The sequence below is a fragment of the Westerdykella ornata genome (genome assembly GCF_010094085.1).
Source record: "Westerdykella ornata strain CBS 379.55 unplaced genomic scaffold EI97scaffold_9, whole genome shotgun sequence".
Classification (NCBI taxonomy): domain Eukaryota; kingdom Fungi; phylum Ascomycota; class Dothideomycetes; order Pleosporales; family Sporormiaceae; genus Westerdykella; species Westerdykella ornata.
The window spans coordinates 704,478-725,393 of record NW_022986859.1 but is presented as its reverse complement, the minus strand read 5'-3'; the positions used below and the strand labels follow the sequence as shown (position 1 = coordinate 725,393).

The window sequence follows — 20,916 nt, the reverse complement described above, 5'->3', positions numbered from 1 at the left end:
AGCTCGTGATTGCAGCAATTCCCCCAGCCATAGGCTTCATTAAAACAAAACCACTGGTAGAAAGCTTGAATAGAATTGACGTATGACATGTGAATGCAATAGAATGAGAGATGGAGCTTGTCGATAGAAAGAGATCAATCATGATGTTGCTTTAGGTTCAGCGTGATGCTCTTGGAATGGCTCGGAGAAAAACGGCACTGACGGAAGCCATATAATCCACGAACAGTGACAGTTTGGGGTTGCAGCTATTAAGTGACCAACAGTCGGAATCGCAATTCTCATACTTAGATGCGAAGTTCGTTCACTGAGTGCAGTCCCAGCCAGTTCCCTCTTAGACAGTCCCTCAAAATCCTTCAATGACATGCACTTCTCCACCGCGGACCGTAGTCCGATCACAGTGTTCTAAACGTCCCCTTTGCCACTAACATCACTGTCATCACCCTCCCCACTCATTCCCTTACCCTTCCGTCCACCATCAAAATCCTCTCCCCCACTGTATCCCCAACCAACCTCCCCAGCGCCTCCCCAACCTCCCCCAACACCTCCTCGCCAACACCCGCCCACTCCTCGAAGGTCACAATCTCAATCCCCAACCTCTTGCCCCCATCCCTAACAAACGCCTGACACTTCCACTCCCTAAGCGGTTCCGCATGCGGATACAACGTCTCAAACCTCGCCTCCAACCCACCAAAATCCATCGTCTCTACCCACGGCGGAGCTTGGTGCACAACGGAATCGAACCAAGTTACCTCCTCCGGATCCCAGGATGTGCACTGCGCCACGATCTCGGGCAGGCCCATGCTCTCGTGTGCGGCAGACGCGATGTGTTGGTCCTGCACGAAGCGTAGGAGATCCAGATACGTCCAGTGCTTGTGGAAGGTGACGCGGAATGGTGCGTACTGCCACGTCGGTCCAATTATCCTGTCACCGCCCGGAAGACCAATGTTGCGGCCCGTGACGACTTCGCCGAAGACGACGTCGTGGGTTTGGAGGCGGTTGGAGAGGACGAGCGCCCATGCGGCGGTGGGAAGGGAGCCGATGGTTATGCCCTGGGGACGCTGGGAGATGTCGAATTCGCGGTAGATGTATTTGGGGTTGCGAGTCGTGAGGGGTATGGAGGGTTTGAAGATGGACATGTGAGAGTTGGAGAGCAGGTCGCGCCAGTATGGGATGGAGTTAGTGATGGTGTTGTTGACGACGTGGTTTACGTGTCTTGAGAAGGGTTCCGTGGTGGGGAGAGTGGTTCCCTTGTAGAGGGCGGCCAGTTGTTCGTAGAGGAGGGGTAGACACATCTCATCATATTGGGCGTGTGAGATGCGAAAGCTAAGGACAGATTCACCTGTGTTCGAGGCAAAAAGGAAGAAGGCTGCAAAGGAGCTGCCATATGGCTTAGGCGCGGCAATGTCCTGCTCGCTGTGTTTCCGAGCGAATGAGAGTAAGTCGATGTCGGTTGGCACTGTTATCTGCTCAAACGGGATACGCAACGCCTCCAAAACCACTCCGTATATACGATCTTCGTGCGCCACAAAGACAGTCCTAAGTATTTCGTTGAGATTGACCAGAGCCTGGCAACTGCTTAGCAACTGAGGCTCATCAACTGATTCCTTGAAATGGATGAGGTCGTATCGAAGGGAAAAGCGTGGGACGTCAACCGTTCCTTCTACGGCCAAATGCTGCAAAGGCCGAGTGGGATAGATATTTATAATCTTCCAATCCTGATTCTCTAGGAGAGGCTGTATAGCTTCTGGTGTGATAACATCTTTCTCCGAACCAAGGGCCGCAAACGGAGTCTCAATGTTTTCTGGGAATGCAGCCGACGGAGCCTCTTCAACTGCCAGCTCACTTAGTTGAGAGAGGGACTGGGCGGCAAATATCTGCGCAACGGTGATTTTCAATCCCAAGGCCCTGACTTCGGAAACCAACCTCATTGCTCCAATGGAATCTCCACCAAGGTCAAAGAAGCTATCCGTGGCTTTGATATCTTCTTTAGGTATGCTCAGGATGCGGGCCAACACCTCTCGCAGTTTCTCTTCTTTATTCGACTTTATTGATGCCGCTAATGCCGAAATTGAGCGGCTCCGGAAGATCTCACTCACAGTGAGGTTTAAGCCATGCGCTCGAGCCTCAGAGACAAGTCGCATGGCAGTAATGGAGTCGCCACCGAGTTCGAAGAATGAATCCCAGCAATTGATGTCCCGTAGCGGGATGCCCATAATGCGACCCAACAGCTCCCTCACTTTCTCTTCCCTTGGCGAGGGCTCCACCTTCGCTTCCTCGAAGTGTCTTTCAACCATCTGACCCGACTCTACGGCACTGTCAATCATCACACCCGTCGACCGCATCTTCTCCGCATCTTCCCTCTCTTCCGCATCCAGCATCGCAACATCCCCGAGACGATAGTCCGAGTTCCCACAAAACTTCAACACAATCCGATCCAGCACCCTGAGCACCCGCTCCATGACAGGGGAAGAGATGCAATTCGAGTCAAAACTCGCCATGATCAGAAATCCATTCTCGTCCAGAGTGCACACCAGCATAAGCGCATAGGTATTGAACTTCAATGCCTCTCGCGCAGCTTCCGCATCATCAGCCGGCACAAAGCCATTCGCAGGGGCGTCATCTCCTCTCGGAATGTCGGTCCAATCTTCATCTTCCTTCGGATGCAGAACCAGGCCGGTCTTGAGGTCACAAGCATCTCGTGCTTCGCGGGATAGTCGGCGGATGTTTTGCAGACCCAGGTGCTCATGCGGGATTGTGCGAACGGTTTGTGCATGGATCTCGTGGAGATATTGAGATATAGTGCGGCTCAAATCCAGACGTACCCGGAAGGGAATCGTGGTGATCATGGGGCCCTCAATCTGCTCGACCCCTGGTACGGAAACAGAGCGACCCGTCAATGTCTCTCCGAAGACGACATCTGAGGATCCAAGATATAAGCTCGACACCAGAGCCCACGCACCCCTGATGATAGTCGCTAGCGTATTCTGCGAATGCGCGGCGGTAGGCACAGTGACGTAGTGTTCGAGCAGCGAGTCCGCACGCATAGTGTATCCCTTATACGGAACTGGAGGGAACTGGTTCGGATTGGCACCCAGCAGCTGCGTCCGCCAAAAGGACTCGGATGCAGAGCGGTCGATGGTCGAGAGATATCGGATGAAATGCTTGAACTCGGCAGCTCTTTTCGTCTCCCTGTTATTGTAGGCGCGGTTGATGCGCTCGACAACGAGCGGCATTGACCATCCGTCGTATACAGCGTGATGCAGGGATGTGACAAGATATACCTTGTCGCTGTCCGGAGGGGTAAGGACTGCGTACCTGAAGAGTGCTTTTCCGAGGTCCATCGGGTCATTGCGATCGTCTTCGAGATATTGCTGGAGATCAGAGCCCGTGAAAGCGGGCTCGGCTTCGCTGATGACCACTTGGAAAAGTCCGCGTCCGGGAACATTGACAATTCGGGTTCTGAGTATAGGGCAATCGGCAGCAGCTTTACTGAATGCTTCGCCTAGTCTCAATGTGACGTCCAGTGGGAGTTCAACAACGCGCTGTGCAACATAGGCATCCGCAAACTTGGCCGACAAAGCCATGAGACCCTCTTGAAGTGCTGTGCACGGGTATATGTCCTCGATAGAACTCTCATCTTTATTGCACAGTTGCGCAACTTCTTTCTTTGCCTCGTCCGCAGCCCAATCTGACGGCAACAGCGAAAAAGGGGGCACGTCATCTGACACCGAGCGATCAACTGACGTTGCTTTGCTCGCCATCGTAGACAGGGTGGGGTTGAGCATGATATCCGGAACACTGAGCAGGATGCCCTGATCCCTGGCCGCTGCTACCAGTCTCATTGCTCGTAAAGAATCGCCACCCATGCTGAAAAAGTTGTCATTCGCACCAAAATCGCTCTCTCCGCCCAAGACCTTTGCCCAGAGCTCCCGAAGTTTCAGTTCCATTTCGGTCGTGGGTTCAATCTTCTCTGATATAGCTGAGCTGAAGTGACGGAGATCCTTCCTTGTAATGGTCGGGCCTATCTCTCGTAATCTCTTCCTGTCAGTCTTACAGCTAACAAGGAGAGGCATCTTCCACAGTGGGATCAGCGCCGTCGGAACCATATACCCCGGCAAATCTTTCATAAGCTGTCTTGTCATTTCCTGCAGCTGCTTTCGAAACTTGGACGAAAACGACGCAAAGATACTGCCATCCAGAACTCGCATGCCAACATGCTTCTGCTCAACCAGAAAGGCGACGAGCACCGGATCTCCAGTGCCTCCAGGCTTGATTACCTCGGCGGCTACGAGGGTTTCAGGAGGGAGGTGTTTCTGCATGTTGTATTCGATCTCTGCCAGTTCGATACGTTGACCTCGCAGTTTGACTTGCTGATCCTGACGGCCGACGAAGATGGGCTCACCGTGTCCGTCTGGATCATACCTGACAAGATCGCCCGTTTTGTATAGTCGGCCCCTGCGTCCAGGATAGCGTGGGCTTCCAGCAAGCAGAAACGCGGGATCTTCGATGAAGACCTCCTTCGTCTTCTCGGGGTTGTTCAAGTATCCGTTTCCAACAATGGGCCCCTCGATGAGCAACTCTCCTACCGCTCCTACAGGAACCAGCCGGTTATGATCCGCAGGGTCGACCAACCATATCGCAGCGCCCTTCCCCTTGCCCATGGTGATGTACGGCTTCGCAGCCACATCTTCATTGATAGTAGCACCGACTGTGCACTCAGATGGCCCGTACGCATTAACAACCCTCACTTTCTTCGCCCAAGCTTGAGCATCGCTCGCCGATACCCCCTCCCCACCGACCGCCAGCGTCTCCAACTGCTCCCAAATATCAGGAGCCAGCGTTCGAGCTACTGAAGGCGTCATCCCCGCCAAGGTGACTTTCATGTCCCGCATAGCACCGCTTAGATCATTCATACGTCGCTCATCGGATGGGGTGCAGAGGGTAGCCCCTGCCGCGAGAGTGCACAGCATGCTATCGATGGAAACGTCGAAGGCGTAACTGGCGAAGTCGAGGACGCGGGAGTGGCTCCGGTAGCCTACGGCTTGAGCGCGGGGAATGGCGCCGGATGTGAACTGGCTGTGGGATATTATGCATCCTTTTGGCGTTCCTGTGCTTCCCGAAGTAAATTGAATGTACAAAGGTGTGGAGGGAGAGACCGAAGGCAAAGTGGTGTCAGGCTGTTGCTGTGACACTTGCTCAAACTTTGACTCCGAGATGGGAATGATGGTCGCCGAAGGGGCAATTCGTGCTGCCAGTGAAGCTTGTGCTTTTGATGCAACGAGCAGTGTTGCGTTGGTTTGTTCGACGATTGTTCTTAGTCGGCCTTCTGGCTGTGCGGGATCAAGGAGGGCAAAGCACTTTCCTGCCTTCATAACGGCAAGGAGCGCAACGCTTGTCCATCGCGACTTTTCGAACAGTAAAGGGATAATGGGATGGTCGTTGTTCAAAGCTAGCAGATCCCCAGCGAGGTGTGTTGAGTAGCGTTCCACTTGTGAGTATGTGAGCGTACCGTCCCAGGCATCTATGGCCACTTTGTTAGGACGCTGCTGTGCCTGGTCGGAAACCAGGTCGTGCATGCATCTGTCTATAGTTGGTGGTAAGGGAGTATTCCAGCTCCAGATTTGGTCAACCTCTAGGGGTGATAGAGCAAGGACATCGGCAATTGGGTGGCTTTGGTCCCGGAAAATGGTGTTGATTGCAGTAGCGAAGAAGTTTAACTGCAACAAGGCCTGACGTTCTGATAAGGCCGGTCCTCGCCATGTGCAGGTCGCTCTTAGTTGCCGCTCCTGCAACTCAACTGTCACCTGAAAAGCCCACTAGTTCGGTGTCAGGATATCCTGCTTGTTCATGGTCTCGTTTCCATATCTCACCTCATCTTTAGTTCCGTCTAGCAGCGTCAGCTTCGGAAATGCACTGTGCCGCACCGCCACCTCTTCCGATGTTACTCTCTGTACTACGTGAAGCAGATCATCCACGGTTGTAACGCTGGATAATTTCAGTTCCTGTGCCTGGACACACTGCATTTCCCCATTCCCAGCTCCTTCAACTGCCCATGTGAAGCAGTGGAATGCATCTCGCTGGTATCTATGCACGAACAGAATCCACGCAGCGATGACTGAGTCGATCAGATCCGGTGGTATAGGAATGGTCACTTCGTTGGCCTGCACAGTGGCTTTGGAAGGGTATCCGTTGCTGTTTGACGCGTTCCCATTACACTCGACAGTTTCCAGTATCACAGCCAACCCATCCCCGACATCTGACAGAGGCGCCTGGTCGTTCGAAAGATGCATACTCCGATCAGAAAGCGCAGCAATATCTCTTTCTTCTCGTCAATTCCCAACGGCATGAACGAGGTACCACGCTGTCCGTCAATCCGAGGCCTCACCCCCAACCTTCATTGATCCAGCCAAGAATGACAAGACCACATCCTCCAACCATCCCAAGGGTGTTCTAACACATCAGGTGGGCTCCCGATTCCCGCAAACAACCGCTCCGCTCGGGTGCGAAAGACCCTTCCAGGTTCCCCACTCTTCACTGCCTGCCTCAACCCAAGCGGCAAAATCCTCCATTCAATCAATACCCCCCTTTAGCACCCCCGTAACAAATCCCGGACCCACACCCAAGACGCGACCCCAGCAGCCCTGGCAAAATCAGCGGATCAGATAAATCTCTCATCCCATCTGATAACTTTAATTGCACGACCGTTCGCGCCTGGCCTTGACACTTGTGGATACCCAAGACGTTCCAAGACCGGAGCATCCCGCGCTCTGCCCATTCTGGGGGTATGCGCCGATGAGCATCCATCAAGGACCAGAGCCTTTGGCGTCATGCGTGCATGCAGGCTGCATGGGCGGGAGTGGACGACTGCTGGTGGGATTGTGGAGGGAGGTGAGGGCAATAATTGGCGTAATGTGGCTCCATCTGATTAGATCGAGCGATAAAACTCTGCAGCGCCGAAGTTCGGAGATGGAAACAGATGGGGAGGCTTGGCGCGGAGACGTGGGCATAGGTGCGTAGCACCAGGGCTCGAGATGATCTGATAATATTGCCGCGAGGTCTACCCCAATCGTTAGGTACTATGGCGGGTAGTCTCGGAAAGCCAGTGCAGGAAGATGAGACATGTGACATGCAAGGGGTGGAGTTTTTTTTTTGTTGGCTGCCAGTAATCACTGCCTTGGTCACCTTTTCTTGTTCGAAGCAGCCAATATCCAGCCACTCCCATGCGACGGGAGGGAAGAGATGAATGGCTTAGAAGTGACTCTTCTGTTCCTTGCGTGATGATGTCGTCTTGAGAAAAAGCTGATCACGCCGGTAAGGCTGTGAGCCCTACCTTCAGTCAAACAACCAAAAATTGCAATATCCAACTGAAGTAAACGTGAACGATGAGTATAATGTACCAAACTGGACTATACTTTTCGCCTCCCAATGCACAAAACGCAACTGACGCCAGAGTTCAACCTTCCTGGCAGCTATCCCAGCATTTGGTGTAGAGCGTTGATCCTATAACTCTCACTTCTCTTCACCAGCTCTTCGTGCTTTCCCTGATCAACCACTTTCCCTACTTCCACTAGAAAAATAACATCCGCCCTAGCGATCGTCCTCAATCGGTGTGCGATAGCCACCACCGTGACTCCTTGGCCCCTAACCGCTCTCTCCAGCCCCATTTCGAGCGCCTTCTCGCTCTCGGCGTCCAAGGCAGACGTACTCTCGTCAAGAAGCAGGAGCTTTGGCTTCCGCACCAACGCCCGTGCAACCGAGAGGCGTTGACGCTGGCCGCCGCTCAATTGCGAACCATTGGCTCCAACTTCAGTGTCGTATCCTTGAGGGAGAGCGGCAATGGTGTCGTGTATGTTGGCCAGCTTGCATGCGTCCTCGAGCTCCGCATCTGTCGGCTTGTGACCTGGTCGTGCGCCCAGTTGTAGATTGAAGCGAATGGTGCCATGGAAGAGCACATTGTCTTGCGGGACATATGCGATGTCGTCCCGAAATGAGGTGCCGTGGTGACGTGAGATATCGAAGCCATTGATGACGATCGAACCGGAAGAAGGGGAATAAAATCGCTCGAGGAGGGCAAGCACCGTGCTCTTCCCGGCGCCGGAGGGTCCAACAAGAGCACAGAACTGCCCGGGCTGGATGGAGAGAGAGAAGGAATTTAAAACTGGGATATTGGGGCGCGCGGGATAGGAGAAGCTAACGTCGCGGAACTCGACGCTTGCACCTTGCCCGCGCGAGGTTGGTGACCTGGAATCTGCCAGCGCTTCGATATCTCTCTTCTCCGTCAAGTCTTCATCAGCGAAAGAGCTTGAGCTTCCACGAGGAGAGTCCAAAGCATCTTTGTTTAATTCCAGAAGAACCACGATACGAGAGATGGACGCCTTGGCCCTCGATATCTCCGGAGCCAGAGTGAACAGTTGACCCCATAACTGAGCGGAGACCAACATGGCAAAAAGTACGATGAAGAACTCAGTTTGGGAGTATCTCCCTTCAAGAAGATTCTTGGAGCCCCACCAGTATGCAAAGGCATAGATGAAATTGCCCGAAGCATTCGAGATCGCTAGCCAAATATTTGACTTCAAGCTTTGTATCACCATGGCCTTTCGTGGCGCACTCAGAGATCGACGATATGTCTGCAGTATTTCCTGCTCCAAGGAAAGAGCAGCCACCGTGCGGATGTTGCTGACCGCTTCGACCGTAATACCAATGGACGAGGAAAATGCCCCCGCGTGCTTTTCCGCAAACCGCACGATTGATCGCAACTGCATGAACCCGGCACCGAGGAGTAGAGGAACGACTGCCAGGAAGACCACGGCTATCCTCCAAGCCACGATATGGGAGAGGATCAATGCTATGGCAAAGTTCACAACGACTGCAAACAATGTGCCGATAATGGAGCCACTGAAACCGGCCAAGGCGTTGCCGTCAGTGGTGATGTAAGACAACAGCTTGTTGGGATTCCGGCCTGCGGACTCATGCCATTGGAGCGGCTGCTGGAAGAGGGCGCGGAAGGATGAAACCCGCACTCGGTAGATCAAACGTTCGGATATTGTCCCGAAAGAGGCCCAGCTGGTAAAGTTACCAGCGAATTCTACACATGCAAGCATGAAGAACATGCCGGAGAGGAGCAGGCCACGGGATCGGATGAAGTCCGCAGGGTTGCAAGGCGTTAGAGTGCCAATCGTGTTTCCGAAGATAAGGCCAGCAGCTGGATAAGTACCGCCAACAATGAGTGCGGCGAAGAATGCTAACAGAAGCAGCAAGAGGTATGGCCGTACCATAGGAAACATGGTTCTCATGATAGACTTGGCAAGAAGCTCAGCACCATCCTTGCCATCATCTGAGGCGTCTGGCTGATTTAGCTCATTTTTCTCAGCGTTAACGGGATCCGGACTGAGTGCTTTGTCGCTCTGTATACTGTCGTTCATGTATTCCTTCTCACCGGAGGAGACTTTGGTCTCTTGAGTACCCTCCACAGACTGCAAGTTCACCATGCTGGCGTAAGATCCTCCATCCAGGCGCATTAGCTCGTCATGGGTCCCCCTCTCAATAACCTCACCCTTCTTCATTACTATGATCTTGCTGGCGGACCGAATTGTCGACAGGCGATGGGCAATAGAAATGACCGTCCGTCCTTTAGAAGCCTTCTCGATGGCAGCTTGAATCCTTTGCTCACTAGTCGAGTCCAAAGCTGCAGTGGCCTCATCGAGTATCAGAACCCGAGGATCGCGAACGAGCGCACGTGCGAGTGCAATCCTCTGTTTCTGACCTCCGCTTAGAAGACTGCCAGTTGAGCCCACAGACGTTGCCAGACCATGCTCCAACCGCTCGATGAAGGCGCTAGCATCTGCAAGGTCTGTAGCTTTCTGGACAAGGCTGACAATCTCGGAAACGTGCGTCGTGCATTTCTCAGCTGCCTTCAGCAGGTCCTCTCCTGCACGGACCTGGTCAACTAGTTTTGCAAGAGCATCGCTCAGTAAAGTAGGGGCAAGATGCGCATGAGCAGGTGAGTTGACCAGGCCTTGCGCAACATTTTCCAGTATCGATCTGTCGAGAAGCGAAGGCTCCTGTGGCACAAGGCTGATGAATCCCCGAAGGTTTCGGACGTTCACATTCTTGATATCTCGGCCATCCATTGTGATGGTTCCGTGTTGAGGGTCATAGAAACGAGTAAGCAGTGACGCAATAGTCGACTTCCCACTGCCTGAAAGTCCTACGATAGCTGTGAGCTTACCGGCCTCGCATTCAAATGAGACGTCGTTCAACACAGGATGCTCCGGACGAGATGGGTACGTGAAAGAGACATGGGAAAACCGAATGGATCCGGTGACGTCAGAAAGCATTTCACCATACTCGGAGGTACCGTCGATAGTTGGCTGGTGATCAATATCCCTCCGGAGACGTTCAAAAGCAGCAACTGCCGCACCAAATAAAGGAATCAATGGTGCAACTTGACTTAACACGATGGATCCTACACTAGTTAGCTTCGCCAACCATGTGAGATACAGCAAACATACCATCCACGAGAATGAAAATGACAGTGTACGTCTCTCCGACTGTGGAATCTCCGCCGAATTCCACAGTGTTGGCGATCTTTCTGCTTCCCTGCCAATAGGCCAGAGCATTTGCGGAGAAGGCGATGAAGTATAGCAAACCGGCTTGCACTGCGGCCGCAAGTGCCTTCCTGATACCTTCTCTTTTTGCATTGCTCAGATATCCACTGAACCGTTCTTCCAGACGGGCATGTGCACCAAGAGCATGCACGAGCCCCACGTGACTCAAGCCCTCAGACGCGATGGCGCTGGCTGATGCGAAGTAGTCGGCCATTGCTGTGGAATACTTCTGTACGTAATGACCGCCAACCACCGTCATGATCAAGAACGCCGGGATCAACGATACGAGCATGGCAGCTAGTCTTGGGTCCTTTATGAAGGCGATAACATATGCGGTGATGCAAAACGAAATGCATGTGAGGAAAACCCCGACCTTCTCTGAGGTCCCGGTTTCGATGGCTTGGACATCTCCATTCAGGCGCGAAGACACTTCCCCCGCTTGGACTTTGTCGAAAAACGCGATATCTTGCTTGAGGAGGCTCTTCAAGTAGCGTTCCCGTACACGCTGAGCAAGACGTTGTGACACCAGGTTCCAGCAGACAACGTGAAGATACGTCAAAGCGAATATCGCAATGGCGAGGTAGACCATCAGGAGAATCTTATCGTTGACAGCAGATTGGGTGTTGGATGATTCCGCACCGCTGCCTTCGCCGCATATTGCACTGTTAAACGTGTCTATGACCTGTCCAAAAACAATGCCGATGAGAGGGAAAGGTACTCCAGCGGCGACGGATCCGATGAAGCCGGCAAAGATGAGGATTTTGTCTAGCCACGTTGGATCCGCATAGAAAAGAAGTGCAATGAAGCCAAAGAATGGCTTCACGGACTGCCAGGGGCGAAATTTGGCCGGCATCAGAACACACAACCGCTGCAGGACGTCAAAAACTGTCAACACGAAGTACAAGTCGGTGTCGTGAAGACCCAGGATGCGGGTTGCCAGGTTGGCGAGCCATCCCCAGCCGTCAGTGCATGGCCAGTATGATGATTGGCGGACAATCGGACAGGGGCAGAAAACACGTGAACGCAGGTGTTCAAAGTCATGATGGATGCAGGTGGGTGGGTGTGTGCTTGACAAAGTCGCTCTTGTGGGCGGAGAACGAGTGCCAGACAATAAGAGAGGCGGCTTGCCTCGGTGCGAAATCGGAATTGGATTGCCAAGACACTAGATTGATCTGATAAAAATTTGCGCGTTATGTAAGCCAAGTCTAAACCAACTTCACCCGACATTGCACGCTGCACTCTGCACTCTGGACCGCTCCTTACATCCTGGCATTGATCAACGGGCCGTCCTCCTGCTCCGATGTGCTCGGCGCGCCCACGGCCACGGCGCCCACCACCTCTCCAGCTCGCTGCGCAATATCCTTCGCCAATGACCGGCCGCCCTCTGAGTTGGCCGAAAACAACCATATCCTGCAGCCGTCGGCCACAGCTCCTCGTTTGAACTGTACCTCCTCGAGGCTGTCTCCTTTCTGTCGGCAGCCTAGTACAAGAGGATCCAATTCTCGGAACAAGGCCATAGTTCCCTGCGCAGCCTCGTTCTCGACAATAATGATGCTTGCAGTCGAGATGGACTCTGAAACCTCACCCCCTATAATCACCCGAAGAGCGCAGTCCCCCTTGAGTTGTTTCTCATATGCGCGCGCGTATATACGCTGAACCAGCTCCGAAGAACCTAGTACAGTTGTCCCGGTACTGCAGGACGGTTTCGCCCATATTGAGCAGAGTCGAGGCTGTGGCCGGCATGCCTCCTGCCCTAAACTCCGCAGAGGCGACAAGGCCTCGTTTTCTGTGATGAAGGTGATGTTTCCCAAGCGATGACAGGTCAGGAGGTCGTCCAGAATCTCCAGTGTTTGCTGTCCGGATCCAACCAGGGCTATGCTAAGACGAGGCTCACGGAGTTCACGGAGCTCGTTCCTCCTCCACACATAGTCGGCCGTCGATATTATTCGCTGGCCAGCTTCGAAATCGACAGTGGTAAGTAGGTGAGATTTTGACGGACGCCGCTTCGGTGGGGAAGGAGCGCAAACATTCTTCGTTCGTACCATGTGTGTATTGCCGGATCCATCTTTGACCAGGAGCTTCCAACCCCTCACAACGGTCGCAGACTTCTCGGGAATTACAGCAACCACTTCACTGCCGTATCGTACGTGCTCTTTGAACTGATCGGCGCACCATCGCAAGTAGTCCTCGAATTCTATCCTGAGCGGGTTGAGCCTGTCGGAATTGGCGAATTCCACAAGCCGATTCTGCATCAACAAGTAGTTGACGTAGCTGAAGGCTGATCTCGGGTTTCTCGTTGTTGCAAGGTCATAGATGAAGGCGTTTTCCATGCGCGTTCTGGGGAGGTAGGCCGCTGGATACCAGGAGAACGAATGCTTCTTTTCCAGAAAGAGAACGTTGGACGGCTTACTGGACTCCTTGTTCGCAATCGCAGTAGCGATTTGGGCAGGTCCAAACCCAATGCACACCATATCGTAGCTTGGAGAGTCGCCATTTGGTGCTGTTGAAGTGGGGTTGTGCTCCTCCGCGGGTTGGTCTGTCGATATCATGTTGCCGATGATGTTCAATGGAGAGTAATGAAGCAAAGAAGAGAACAATATTGATAAGAATATGGCTCCAGCAACTCAAGCCAGAAGACGTGTGTACACAGACAAGTCACCGGGAATTTCTTTTGGACAGTGGACTGTGCGGCCAGATACGGGGATGGCCTGATCATTGGCGACAACCCGTACAGAGGTTGTCTGCCGCCGCGTAGGATGGGCACGATAGCCCCGGGGCCCAAGGTAACATGTCAGGCGGTCTACCGACCCACGATCCCTGCCTAGCCAACAACCCTTGCCTGCTTCCTCCCTCTGACTCTAGTAAGTACGCATGGTCGGGGCAGTTCGGGCTGCTATTCAAGCGGCCGGCCGCCACTTGGCCTGGTATCGAAAAAATTACAAAATCTGGATATAATGATCCAAGATAGTTTCTGTTGCACCCGACCTCGGCATCACAATCAAAAAATCATCTTTGACTATGGCTTGAGGTTTCTTCTCAGCTGCCAGTTTCATCCAACATTCCTCGAACGTCTTTTCCCCTAAGCCTACCCAGGACACCTGGCTCAACAGCATGGCACCCGCAAAGCCCGCTCCGTCCAAGGCCAGCCATATTTCTCTTCCTTTTATCTTGAAATTGCCACATCCATACCTCACTGAGTACGTCATCATCGATGCTGCTCTCGAAGGCCAACCAGCATGCTTCCGAATTCAGCTCTCCGAGAACGCAGGTACCAGGGGAATTGCACCTCCCCTTCCGCTACATCATGCAGACGCGATCTTCACAGATATATCTTTCTTGGCTAAAGATGCTGTCCCACCATCCGGGGACAACAGTTCTTGGGCCAGAACACGGAGATCACCTACTTCAACTATCAGCTGGAAGGGCGAGCGGCCTACTGCAGCGCAGATATGGCTTATTGCGTATGCCTTGATTTCGCTACATCCACTGGTCGAAAATTTCCGGATCTTGTTCTCCGGAAACGACGAGGCGTCTCTCGTTCCGGAGTTGTATGCTACCGGGCTCTTCCACCCTCATCCCAAAGGCTCGAAAGCTTCTCTCCCTCACGATGGTCATCTTCTTTTCCGAGCCACGTTCTGGCAAGGTGCTGGCTCACCTTTTGGTGCTCGTCCTGTTTGGGCACCATGTCTGACAGCGGACAACAAGCCAATCACCAAGGAATATCCGCCATTCCCATTCCACACTGCCCCAACGACCCAGTTCCCCGCTCTTCCCCGGCATACCATGCACCCAGTCCGGGAGCCAAAACCGGTTCCCGGGTCCATCATCTACAGTCGTTGGATCCCCCATCTACAGGAACACTTTACCATGGTAGCGTTGGACTACACGAATCCCGAGCATCTCCACCTCTTCCACGTGTGGCAGAACGATCCTCGCGTTGCTGCAGGCTGGAACGAGACGGGTACACTAGAGCAACACAGGGAGTATCTGCGGAAGCTGCATGAAGATCCGCACGTGTTGACCATGTTCGCTGCCTTCAACGACAAACTGTTCGCTTATTTCGAGGTTTATTGGGCCATGGTAAGTGCTCCCTGAGCTTGTTGCGAAACATACTAACTCTTGACAGGAGGACCACATGGGTGCACACTACCTCGCGCAGCCGTATGACCGTGGCCGACACTCTCTTGTTGGCGACGTCTCTTTCCGTGGTCCCTACCGAGTCTCAGCCTGGTGGTCGAGCCTGATGCACTACATGTTCCTCGACGAGCCACGGACACAGAACATTGTTGGTGAACCTGCTGCTACAAGCTCTACTGTCCTAGCGTATGACTTCGCACATGGCTTCCACGTCGAGAAGCTCATCGACCTGCCGCACAAGCGAAGTGCATTGATGATGGTCAGCCGTGAGAAGTTCTTCATGTTGAGTCCGTTAGTATGGGATGGTGAGAAGGTCGTAAGACCTAGTCTTGACGCTCTGGCCAAACTCTAGTTGCTCGCATCTTCTATGTCCTGACGCAGATGACTCTTTTTACTCTTGTATTTTGACACTGCTCAGGCGTCTCTGGTCAATGCATATTCTCTCTTAACTTCCGATAATACTGTGCCCTTGCTCATCATGCTGTGGACGGGACTGTGTTCTTGGATGTGCTTTCTCGCACCAGAATAGCTAAATTACATGGTTTCCGAACCAAGCGCACACGACCAGGGAAATGCCAGAAATTACACAGATTTCGCTGTAATCTTCGAACGGATGCTCGGATCAGCATCGCTGTTTGTAGTGAGCAGGGTTAGCGATCAGCCCTCGTCCACACCACCACGTCCCCACCAAGCCAACAAGCCAGCAAGCCAACAAGCCAACAAGCATCAAGACGGTGGAACGGAAACGTCCCAGTATTGGGACGTAAACGTAACAGGAACGGGAGGATCCGCCAACTCCTCGCTACGAGCAAGTTATGTTCCCCCACGCATTGCTTATCAGATCGAAAGTGAGGGCTTCGGAATACGGACTTTTCCGCAAGGATCTGATAACAAATGTCGCCATTGGAACTGTCCACCGGGAAGGCCGTTGTTCCCCGCCAGTTGTGTTGTTGGTGTCGGGCCCATGATACCGGCAATCCAGATGAGATGAAATTTTATCAGATGCCCCACTTCGCTCTGCTTGGTTGCACCGGCGGCGCGTTCCTTCACAAGGAAAGTAATAAGGATTTTCGGAAAGACGAGAAAGAGAACCACGCTAATGTCGCCATGAAACGCGAGGATTCGATTTCTCCCGATGATGGTGACGGCAGATTATCAGATTGAACGGTGGCTTATTTCACCCCCGCACGCTAGAGTGATTAAAGTTATCTGATCCGCACCTGCACATACGAGCGCCGCTTTACCCCAATAAGACCATCTGATAAAACTTTTCTCATCACTCAACACCATCCGATGGCTCTCATTATTCACACGCAACCCCACAACGCGAGTGGGGGAGCGATTTCGGAGATGGATATTATTTCTTGTCTAATCTTATCAGATCAGATTTTTTCCAACCGCAATGCAGCAAGTGCATGGTCGGTTAGGCATCCCCACCGCTGTCCTTGAAAATGGGCTTGGAGGGTTGGAGCGGGATCGAAGCCGGAATTCTTTGATAATCACCTGAGAACTATGACGTGGGTATAGCTTCATGGCTGAAGGTCCACTTTGAGCGACGGCTAGGCTTGAGCCGAAATAAGCATCGCCAACCAACTCAGCTTAAGCTGGCGGGAATACGTCGGAATGGATATGTACCTGGCAAGGAGAAGGACTGTGTCCTGACTCTGGGGGTAGCCTTGGTGCGCATGTAGCACACGCTCGTTTAGTTCCGAGGTATCAGCGAAATCGAGTCTCGAAGTTTCGTCCCAAGGATGGCCAAGTGGAGCGCCTTGCTCTTTCACCAACACGGAATCTTTCTGGCTGATGACATTCTCTTTGCTTGTCCATGCCCTGGCTGGGCATTCCTTTCATGACCGCTCACGTTACTCTGTTTCTATTACCGACATAGACACATCAGAGGTCGGACAATCTACTTCGGTACTGTAGACAGTGGTCGGATTAAAGATGGCGGATATGTACGACCAACCGCGGAACGACGCCCTCCAACGTCTCACCCAGACCCTCCTTCAGATTGACCCCTACATCCTCCCACCCTATCCCAACCTCAGCATCGTATCTGGGCCCCTCGACCCTCCACTGTTGACGATCACCCTCGCACAACTCCTCAGCCAGCAAGCTACTTTATATCCGGACAGTGAATGTTTGGTCATCCCCTGGACCGGTGCCCGATGGACGTACCGAAGACTCCTGCAAGAATCAAATCTGGTAGCGCGAGGATTATTGAAGCATGGTGTGCGGCCAGGCGACCGTGTGGGGATCATGGCAGGTAACTGCGAGAGTTATGTGGCAGTGTTCTTCGCATGCGCGAAGCTGGGCGCGATATGTGTTACACTGAATAACACATACACTGTCCAAGAAGTAGAGCATGCGCTGAAACATACAAGTGAGTTTTCTTTCTAGAAGCACGCTATGCATGAAGATTGGAATACTGACAGCTTGCGTTTAGGATGCAAGATCCTGTTCACAACACCAACGATTGGCCGATTCAACAACGCGCCTCTCCTCGCACTACTTCAAACTCCAGACATAACAAGGAAGTTCCCTGATCTGCAATTGACATGCATCCTTCGCGATGCGAACCGCACAAACGGATTCCCTTCCTACGACGATTTTCTGGCCGATGGGGAGACGATACCCGAGCACATATTAGACATATTCAACGGCATAATAAGCCCCCACGACGTCGTGAACCTCCAATTCACGAGCGGCAGCACGGGGAACCCCAAAGCTGCGATGCTTACACATCAGTCCGTATCAACTTCCGATCACGCGAAGCTCCAGAACTAACAAAACCAGTAACCTCATCAACAACTCCCGCTTCATAGGAGACCGCATGGACCTCACACCCTCAGACACCCTCTGCTGTCCACCACCTCTATTCCACTGTTTCGGCCTCACACTCGGCTTCCTCGCCACCCTCACCCACGGCGGAAAAGTCGTGTACCCAGCCGAATCGTTCGACCCCGAAGCTACCCTCCGCGCCATCTCGGATGAAAACTGCACAGCCCTTCACGGCGTCCCCGCAATGTTCGAATCCATACTCTCCCTCCCCCGCCCGGCAAACTGGACATCCAGACTGCGCACAGGCATCGTCGCGGGCTCCCCTGTCCCCCGCTGGCTCATGGAGCGCATGGTAAACGAATTAGGTATGACGGACTTCACATCCTCGTACGGTCTCACCGAGGCGTCTCCGACGGTGTTCAACGCACATACGCATGACAGTTTGCACGCGCGGCTCACGACGGTGGGGACCGTGATGCCGCATGCAAGAGTGAAAATCGTAGATCGGGATAACTACGTCGTTCCCATCGGTGTGCGCGGTGAGCTCTGCGTTGCGGGGTACCAGGTGTGCAGGGGGTACTGGGAGAACCGGGAGAAGACGGATGAGGTGCTGGTTAGAGATGAGAGTGGCGAGGTGTGGTTGCATACGGGGGATGAGGCGGTGTTGGATGTCGATGGGTATTGTACGATTACGGGGCGGTTTAAGGATATTATCATTAGAGGTATGATGGTTGCTCGAGGTGGGATTCGAAGGTTGTGCATGAACTAAGTGAAATCAGGCGGAGAGAATATCTATCCTCTTGAAATCGAGGAACGGCTCGTCACTCATCCGGCTATCAGTCGCGCTATCGTGGTCGGTATCTCGCATCCCAAGTACGTGGAGGTACCCGTTGCGTTCCTGCAATTTGCGGAGGGGGTGCCTGCGGATCGGAAACCAGGGCTCGAGGAAGTGAAGGCTTGGGTGAGGAAGGTATTGGGCAGGCATAAGGCGCCGACGCATGTGTTCTGGTTGGGGGAGGATTGTAGTGCAGAGGTTCCGTTGACGGGGAGTGGAAAGATCAAGAAGTTCGTTTTGAGGGGGTGGGCGGAGGAGCTGTTGAAGTGAAAGGCGGTAAATGTTTTGTGAGTGATTGGTATACAGCAAGGTGTGTACCTATGTAGAGCAACTTTGCGGCTATTATCTCCTGTCCAGGTTCTATCGACGGTGGGCTATGTTTGCGCATGCGAAGAAGGGCCCGAAAACTAAGGGTTTACGCGAATAAATATTTCTCTTGATTGGTGTTAGGTGCTGACGCTATAGATAATAACTCGTTTGTACAGAGGAATTGCTTGTTTAATTGTTGCCGTTGCTGCAGTTAGATGAGGAGGCCCTTCGTGAGATGCTAGCGCCTTAATGCAGGTGGGCGCCTTAATATTTGCGTTCCACACAGTTTTATCAATCGAACACGAGAAAATGCAACCTTAATTACTTTTACACGTGTTATCAGCCTAGGTTTCCACAGTAACGTAACGTTAGTTTCAATATTGGTACCCAAAGTGCGCACGTTGTAACACAAAATGAGCCACACAGGCCGCGAGTTCAAGCCCTACACCCCGCCGGTTCAAGCTATAGCTACATTAACTTTGCATCACTGTGTGAATGATTATTCGTGTGAGAATCCTTTGCTTACGTTAAGAGAAGTACTAAGTGATATAATAGATCTAACATGAGAAACTGCAAGCTTCCCAGGGTTGGTAACCCTTCGTTTCAACAAGAAACATGTTTAAACATGTACGTAAGGAGAAACACAAAAATCAAACAGTGAAAGTTATTAACAGAAAAATAAAGAGTAGTTGTACTAGTCTAGTTTTAGCTCCGTGTCTACTTTGGGCAACTTCTTGTATGCTTCCAGTAGAAGCTTGACACGTTTTTCCATGACAGCGTCATCCGGCTCAAAACCACAGTTCGGGTCCTTTACCTCCCTCCTAAATAAACCCGAAAAGTCCCACCGTTTAATTTTTGTGATGACAGTGGATTTCTTTTCAAATATTTTCACGGCGTACTCCAGCGCTTCGTTTAAACTCTCCAAACGATTTTTGTGCGTCTCCTTCATCCAGTCAATCCATTCTTTCTTTATATTTCTCTTCGTGTACCCGCTCTGCTGAGTCGGTATTATATCGTCTTCAACATAGTCAAACGCCTCCCCTACTCGTCTGACTTGAGCTCGCATTACCTCTTGGATATAGGGATCGTTGTGATATTGTACCAAGGCCATGAGGGTATCGAACTGGTATATGGCTTTGCACATGCCTCGGTTATCGAGCCATTTCTCAACCTTTTTGTCATTGTAATACTTGTTAATGAAAAGCCAATCCAACGTCTTTGAGTTCTCTTCGTTCTCCATCATTTTGCCGTTGCCATCGAGCGTGGGCTTTGTGAGGAGCTTGTGGCCCTGCCATATCTGACGGAATTAATATCAACAGGTCGTCAGAAGAGCACGTGAAATTTACTTACCTTCTCTTTCGCAACGTTAAAATCATTATTGAGAAGAACCATCTCCTATTCTCAAGGGTTGGGCGGCTTCCCGCCCACACCGGTGACGGGCCATTGCATTGTGACCCAGTCTAGCACCTTGCGAGCCTTTACCTTTTGAGTTCGAGTATTTGCTGAAGAGGTAGGGCTTTTGCACGTAGTCAAAATGGTCCCCTTTTCCAAGCAATTTGTTATAATCCGTAGCAACAGGGACGTCAATATCCTGGAGAGGCATGTTCGTCTGAGCAAAGACTTTGTGGAGGAATTTGCAGCGGTTATCTGGAGAACGTGCATCAGCTTGGATGAAAGCCTTGAACAAATTGCACTCGAGCACGTGCTCGGCATCGTAACGGCGTTCCCTTTTCTTGAATTCAAGTCGTTAGTCCACCTCTTGTCCTGGCGTTTGAGCTGAAACCATTCTGGCTCTAGAGGCTTTGTAGGATCTCCGATATCATATACCATCTTATGGTTCTTGCATTTTCTCAGCTCAAAACTACCAGTCAGCGGAACAGGGAGCTGGACTTGCCTTTTCAAGGTGATCGCGCGAAGGCCATGCAGAGGAGTAAATCTTAATACTTCCACATATAGTGTCCTTCTTCCTACCCCGTTTGACAAGAACTCGTCTCTCAAGAACACTTTTCTTCGCCCTCACCCTCTTCTACGTCACCTTCTTCTACCTCGCCTTCATTTTGGCACTGCATCAGTTCATCCTCAGTCCAACCGAAGTAGGTCATGCAGTCATTTTCATCACAGTTTTTGTCGGCATCTGTCCGTTTTCTTATATGAAAAACGTCTTCTTCTCCGTCCTGGTGAATACTGAGAATCTCATAATCACGGAAGGATGGAAAACCGGCTGCAAAAAGGTTCTCGTAGGAAATC

General features: G+C 52.1%; 7 protein-coding genes across 7 annotated transcripts; 3 read left to right on the top strand and 4 right to left on the bottom strand.

The window, feature by feature from the left end:
- Positions 1 to 449: 449 nt before the first annotated feature.
- On the bottom strand, positions 450 to 6,290 carry EI97DRAFT_376305 (nonribosomal peptide synthetase 6; the record flags this gene model as incomplete). The annotated part of the gene is made up of 2 exons (XM_033795548.1): positions 450 to 5,816; positions 5,871 to 6,290. 2 exons carry the CDS (start codon positions 6,288 to 6,290, stop codon positions 450 to 452), a joined length of 5,787 nt encoding a protein of 1,928 aa, XP_033654431.1.
- A 1,085-nt stretch (positions 6,291 to 7,375) lies between these two features.
- On the bottom strand, positions 7,376 to 11,694 carry EI97DRAFT_466990 (leptomycin B resistance protein pmd1). Its single transcript, XM_033801566.1, has 2 exons — positions 10,512 to 11,694; positions 7,376 to 10,465 (listed from the first exon to the last, which is right to left on the bottom strand). Exons 1-2 carry the CDS (start codon positions 11,458 to 11,460, stop codon positions 7,470 to 7,472), a joined length of 3,945 nt encoding a protein of 1,314 aa, XP_033654430.1. The 5' UTR covers positions 11,461 to 11,694; the 3' UTR covers positions 7,376 to 7,469.
- A 70-nt stretch (positions 11,695 to 11,764) lies between these two features.
- Positions 11,765 to 13,357, bottom strand: EI97DRAFT_433112 (uncharacterized protein). Its single transcript, XM_033798324.1, has one exon. It carries the CDS (start codon positions 13,154 to 13,156, stop codon positions 11,867 to 11,869), a length of 1,290 nt encoding a protein of 429 aa, XP_033654429.1. The 5' UTR covers positions 13,157 to 13,357; the 3' UTR covers positions 11,765 to 11,866.
- A 48-nt stretch (positions 13,358 to 13,405) lies between these two features.
- Positions 13,406 to 15,261, top strand: EI97DRAFT_418001 (uncharacterized protein). The gene is made up of 2 exons (XM_033796942.1): positions 13,406 to 14,687; positions 14,734 to 15,261. Exons 1-2 carry the CDS (start codon positions 13,719 to 13,721, stop codon positions 15,094 to 15,096), a joined length of 1,332 nt encoding a protein of 443 aa, XP_033654428.1. The 5' UTR covers positions 13,406 to 13,718; the 3' UTR covers positions 15,097 to 15,261.
- EI97DRAFT_324510 (uncharacterized protein) lies at positions 15,190 to 15,845 on the top strand. Its single transcript, XM_033794711.1, has one exon. It carries the CDS (start codon positions 15,283 to 15,285, stop codon positions 15,733 to 15,735), a length of 453 nt encoding a protein of 150 aa, XP_033654427.1. The 5' UTR covers positions 15,190 to 15,282; the 3' UTR covers positions 15,736 to 15,845.
- Positions 15,846 to 16,697: 852 nt separating this feature from the next.
- EI97DRAFT_376773 (acetyl-CoA synthetase-like protein) lies at positions 16,698 to 18,630 on the top strand (the record flags this gene model as incomplete). The annotated part of the gene is made up of 4 exons (XM_033795574.1): positions 16,698 to 17,127; positions 17,191 to 17,491; positions 17,541 to 18,265; positions 18,296 to 18,630. The coding sequence occupies 4 exons, from the start codon at positions 16,698 to 16,700 to the stop codon at positions 18,628 to 18,630; spliced, it is 1,791 nt and encodes a 596-aa protein (XP_033654426.1).
- Positions 18,631 to 19,363: 733 nt separating this feature from the next.
- EI97DRAFT_458210 (uncharacterized protein) lies at positions 19,364 to 20,061 on the bottom strand (the record flags this gene model as incomplete). Its single annotated transcript, XM_033800890.1, has 2 exons — positions 19,364 to 19,966; positions 20,020 to 20,061. 2 exons carry the CDS (start codon positions 20,059 to 20,061, stop codon positions 19,364 to 19,366), a joined length of 645 nt encoding a protein of 214 aa, XP_033654425.1.
- Between the last annotated feature and the right edge of the window lie 855 nt (positions 20,062 to 20,916).

Coding starts and splice junctions, on each gene's coding strand:
- EI97DRAFT_324510 (XM_033794711.1), top strand. CDS start 15,283: ATGGTTTCCGAACCAAGCGCACACGACCAGGGAAATGCCAGAAATTAC.
- EI97DRAFT_466990 (XM_033801566.1), bottom strand. CDS start 11,460: ATGCCGGCCAAATTTCGCCCCTGGCAGTCCGTGAAGCCATTCTTTGGC. Junction 10,466..10,511: donor CATTTTCATTCTCGTGGATG/GTATGTTTGCTG, acceptor TAACTAGTGTAG/GATCCATCGTGTTAAGTCAA.
- EI97DRAFT_418001 (XM_033796942.1), top strand. CDS start 13,719: ATGGCACCCGCAAAGCCCGCTCCGTCCAAGGCCAGCCATATTTCTCTT. Junction 14,688..14,733: donor TCGAGGTTTATTGGGCCATG/GTAAGTGCTCCC, acceptor AACTCTTGACAG/GAGGACCACATGGGTGCACA.
- EI97DRAFT_433112 (XM_033798324.1), bottom strand. CDS start 13,156: ATGATATCGACAGACCAACCCGCGGAGGAGCACAACCCCACTTCAACA.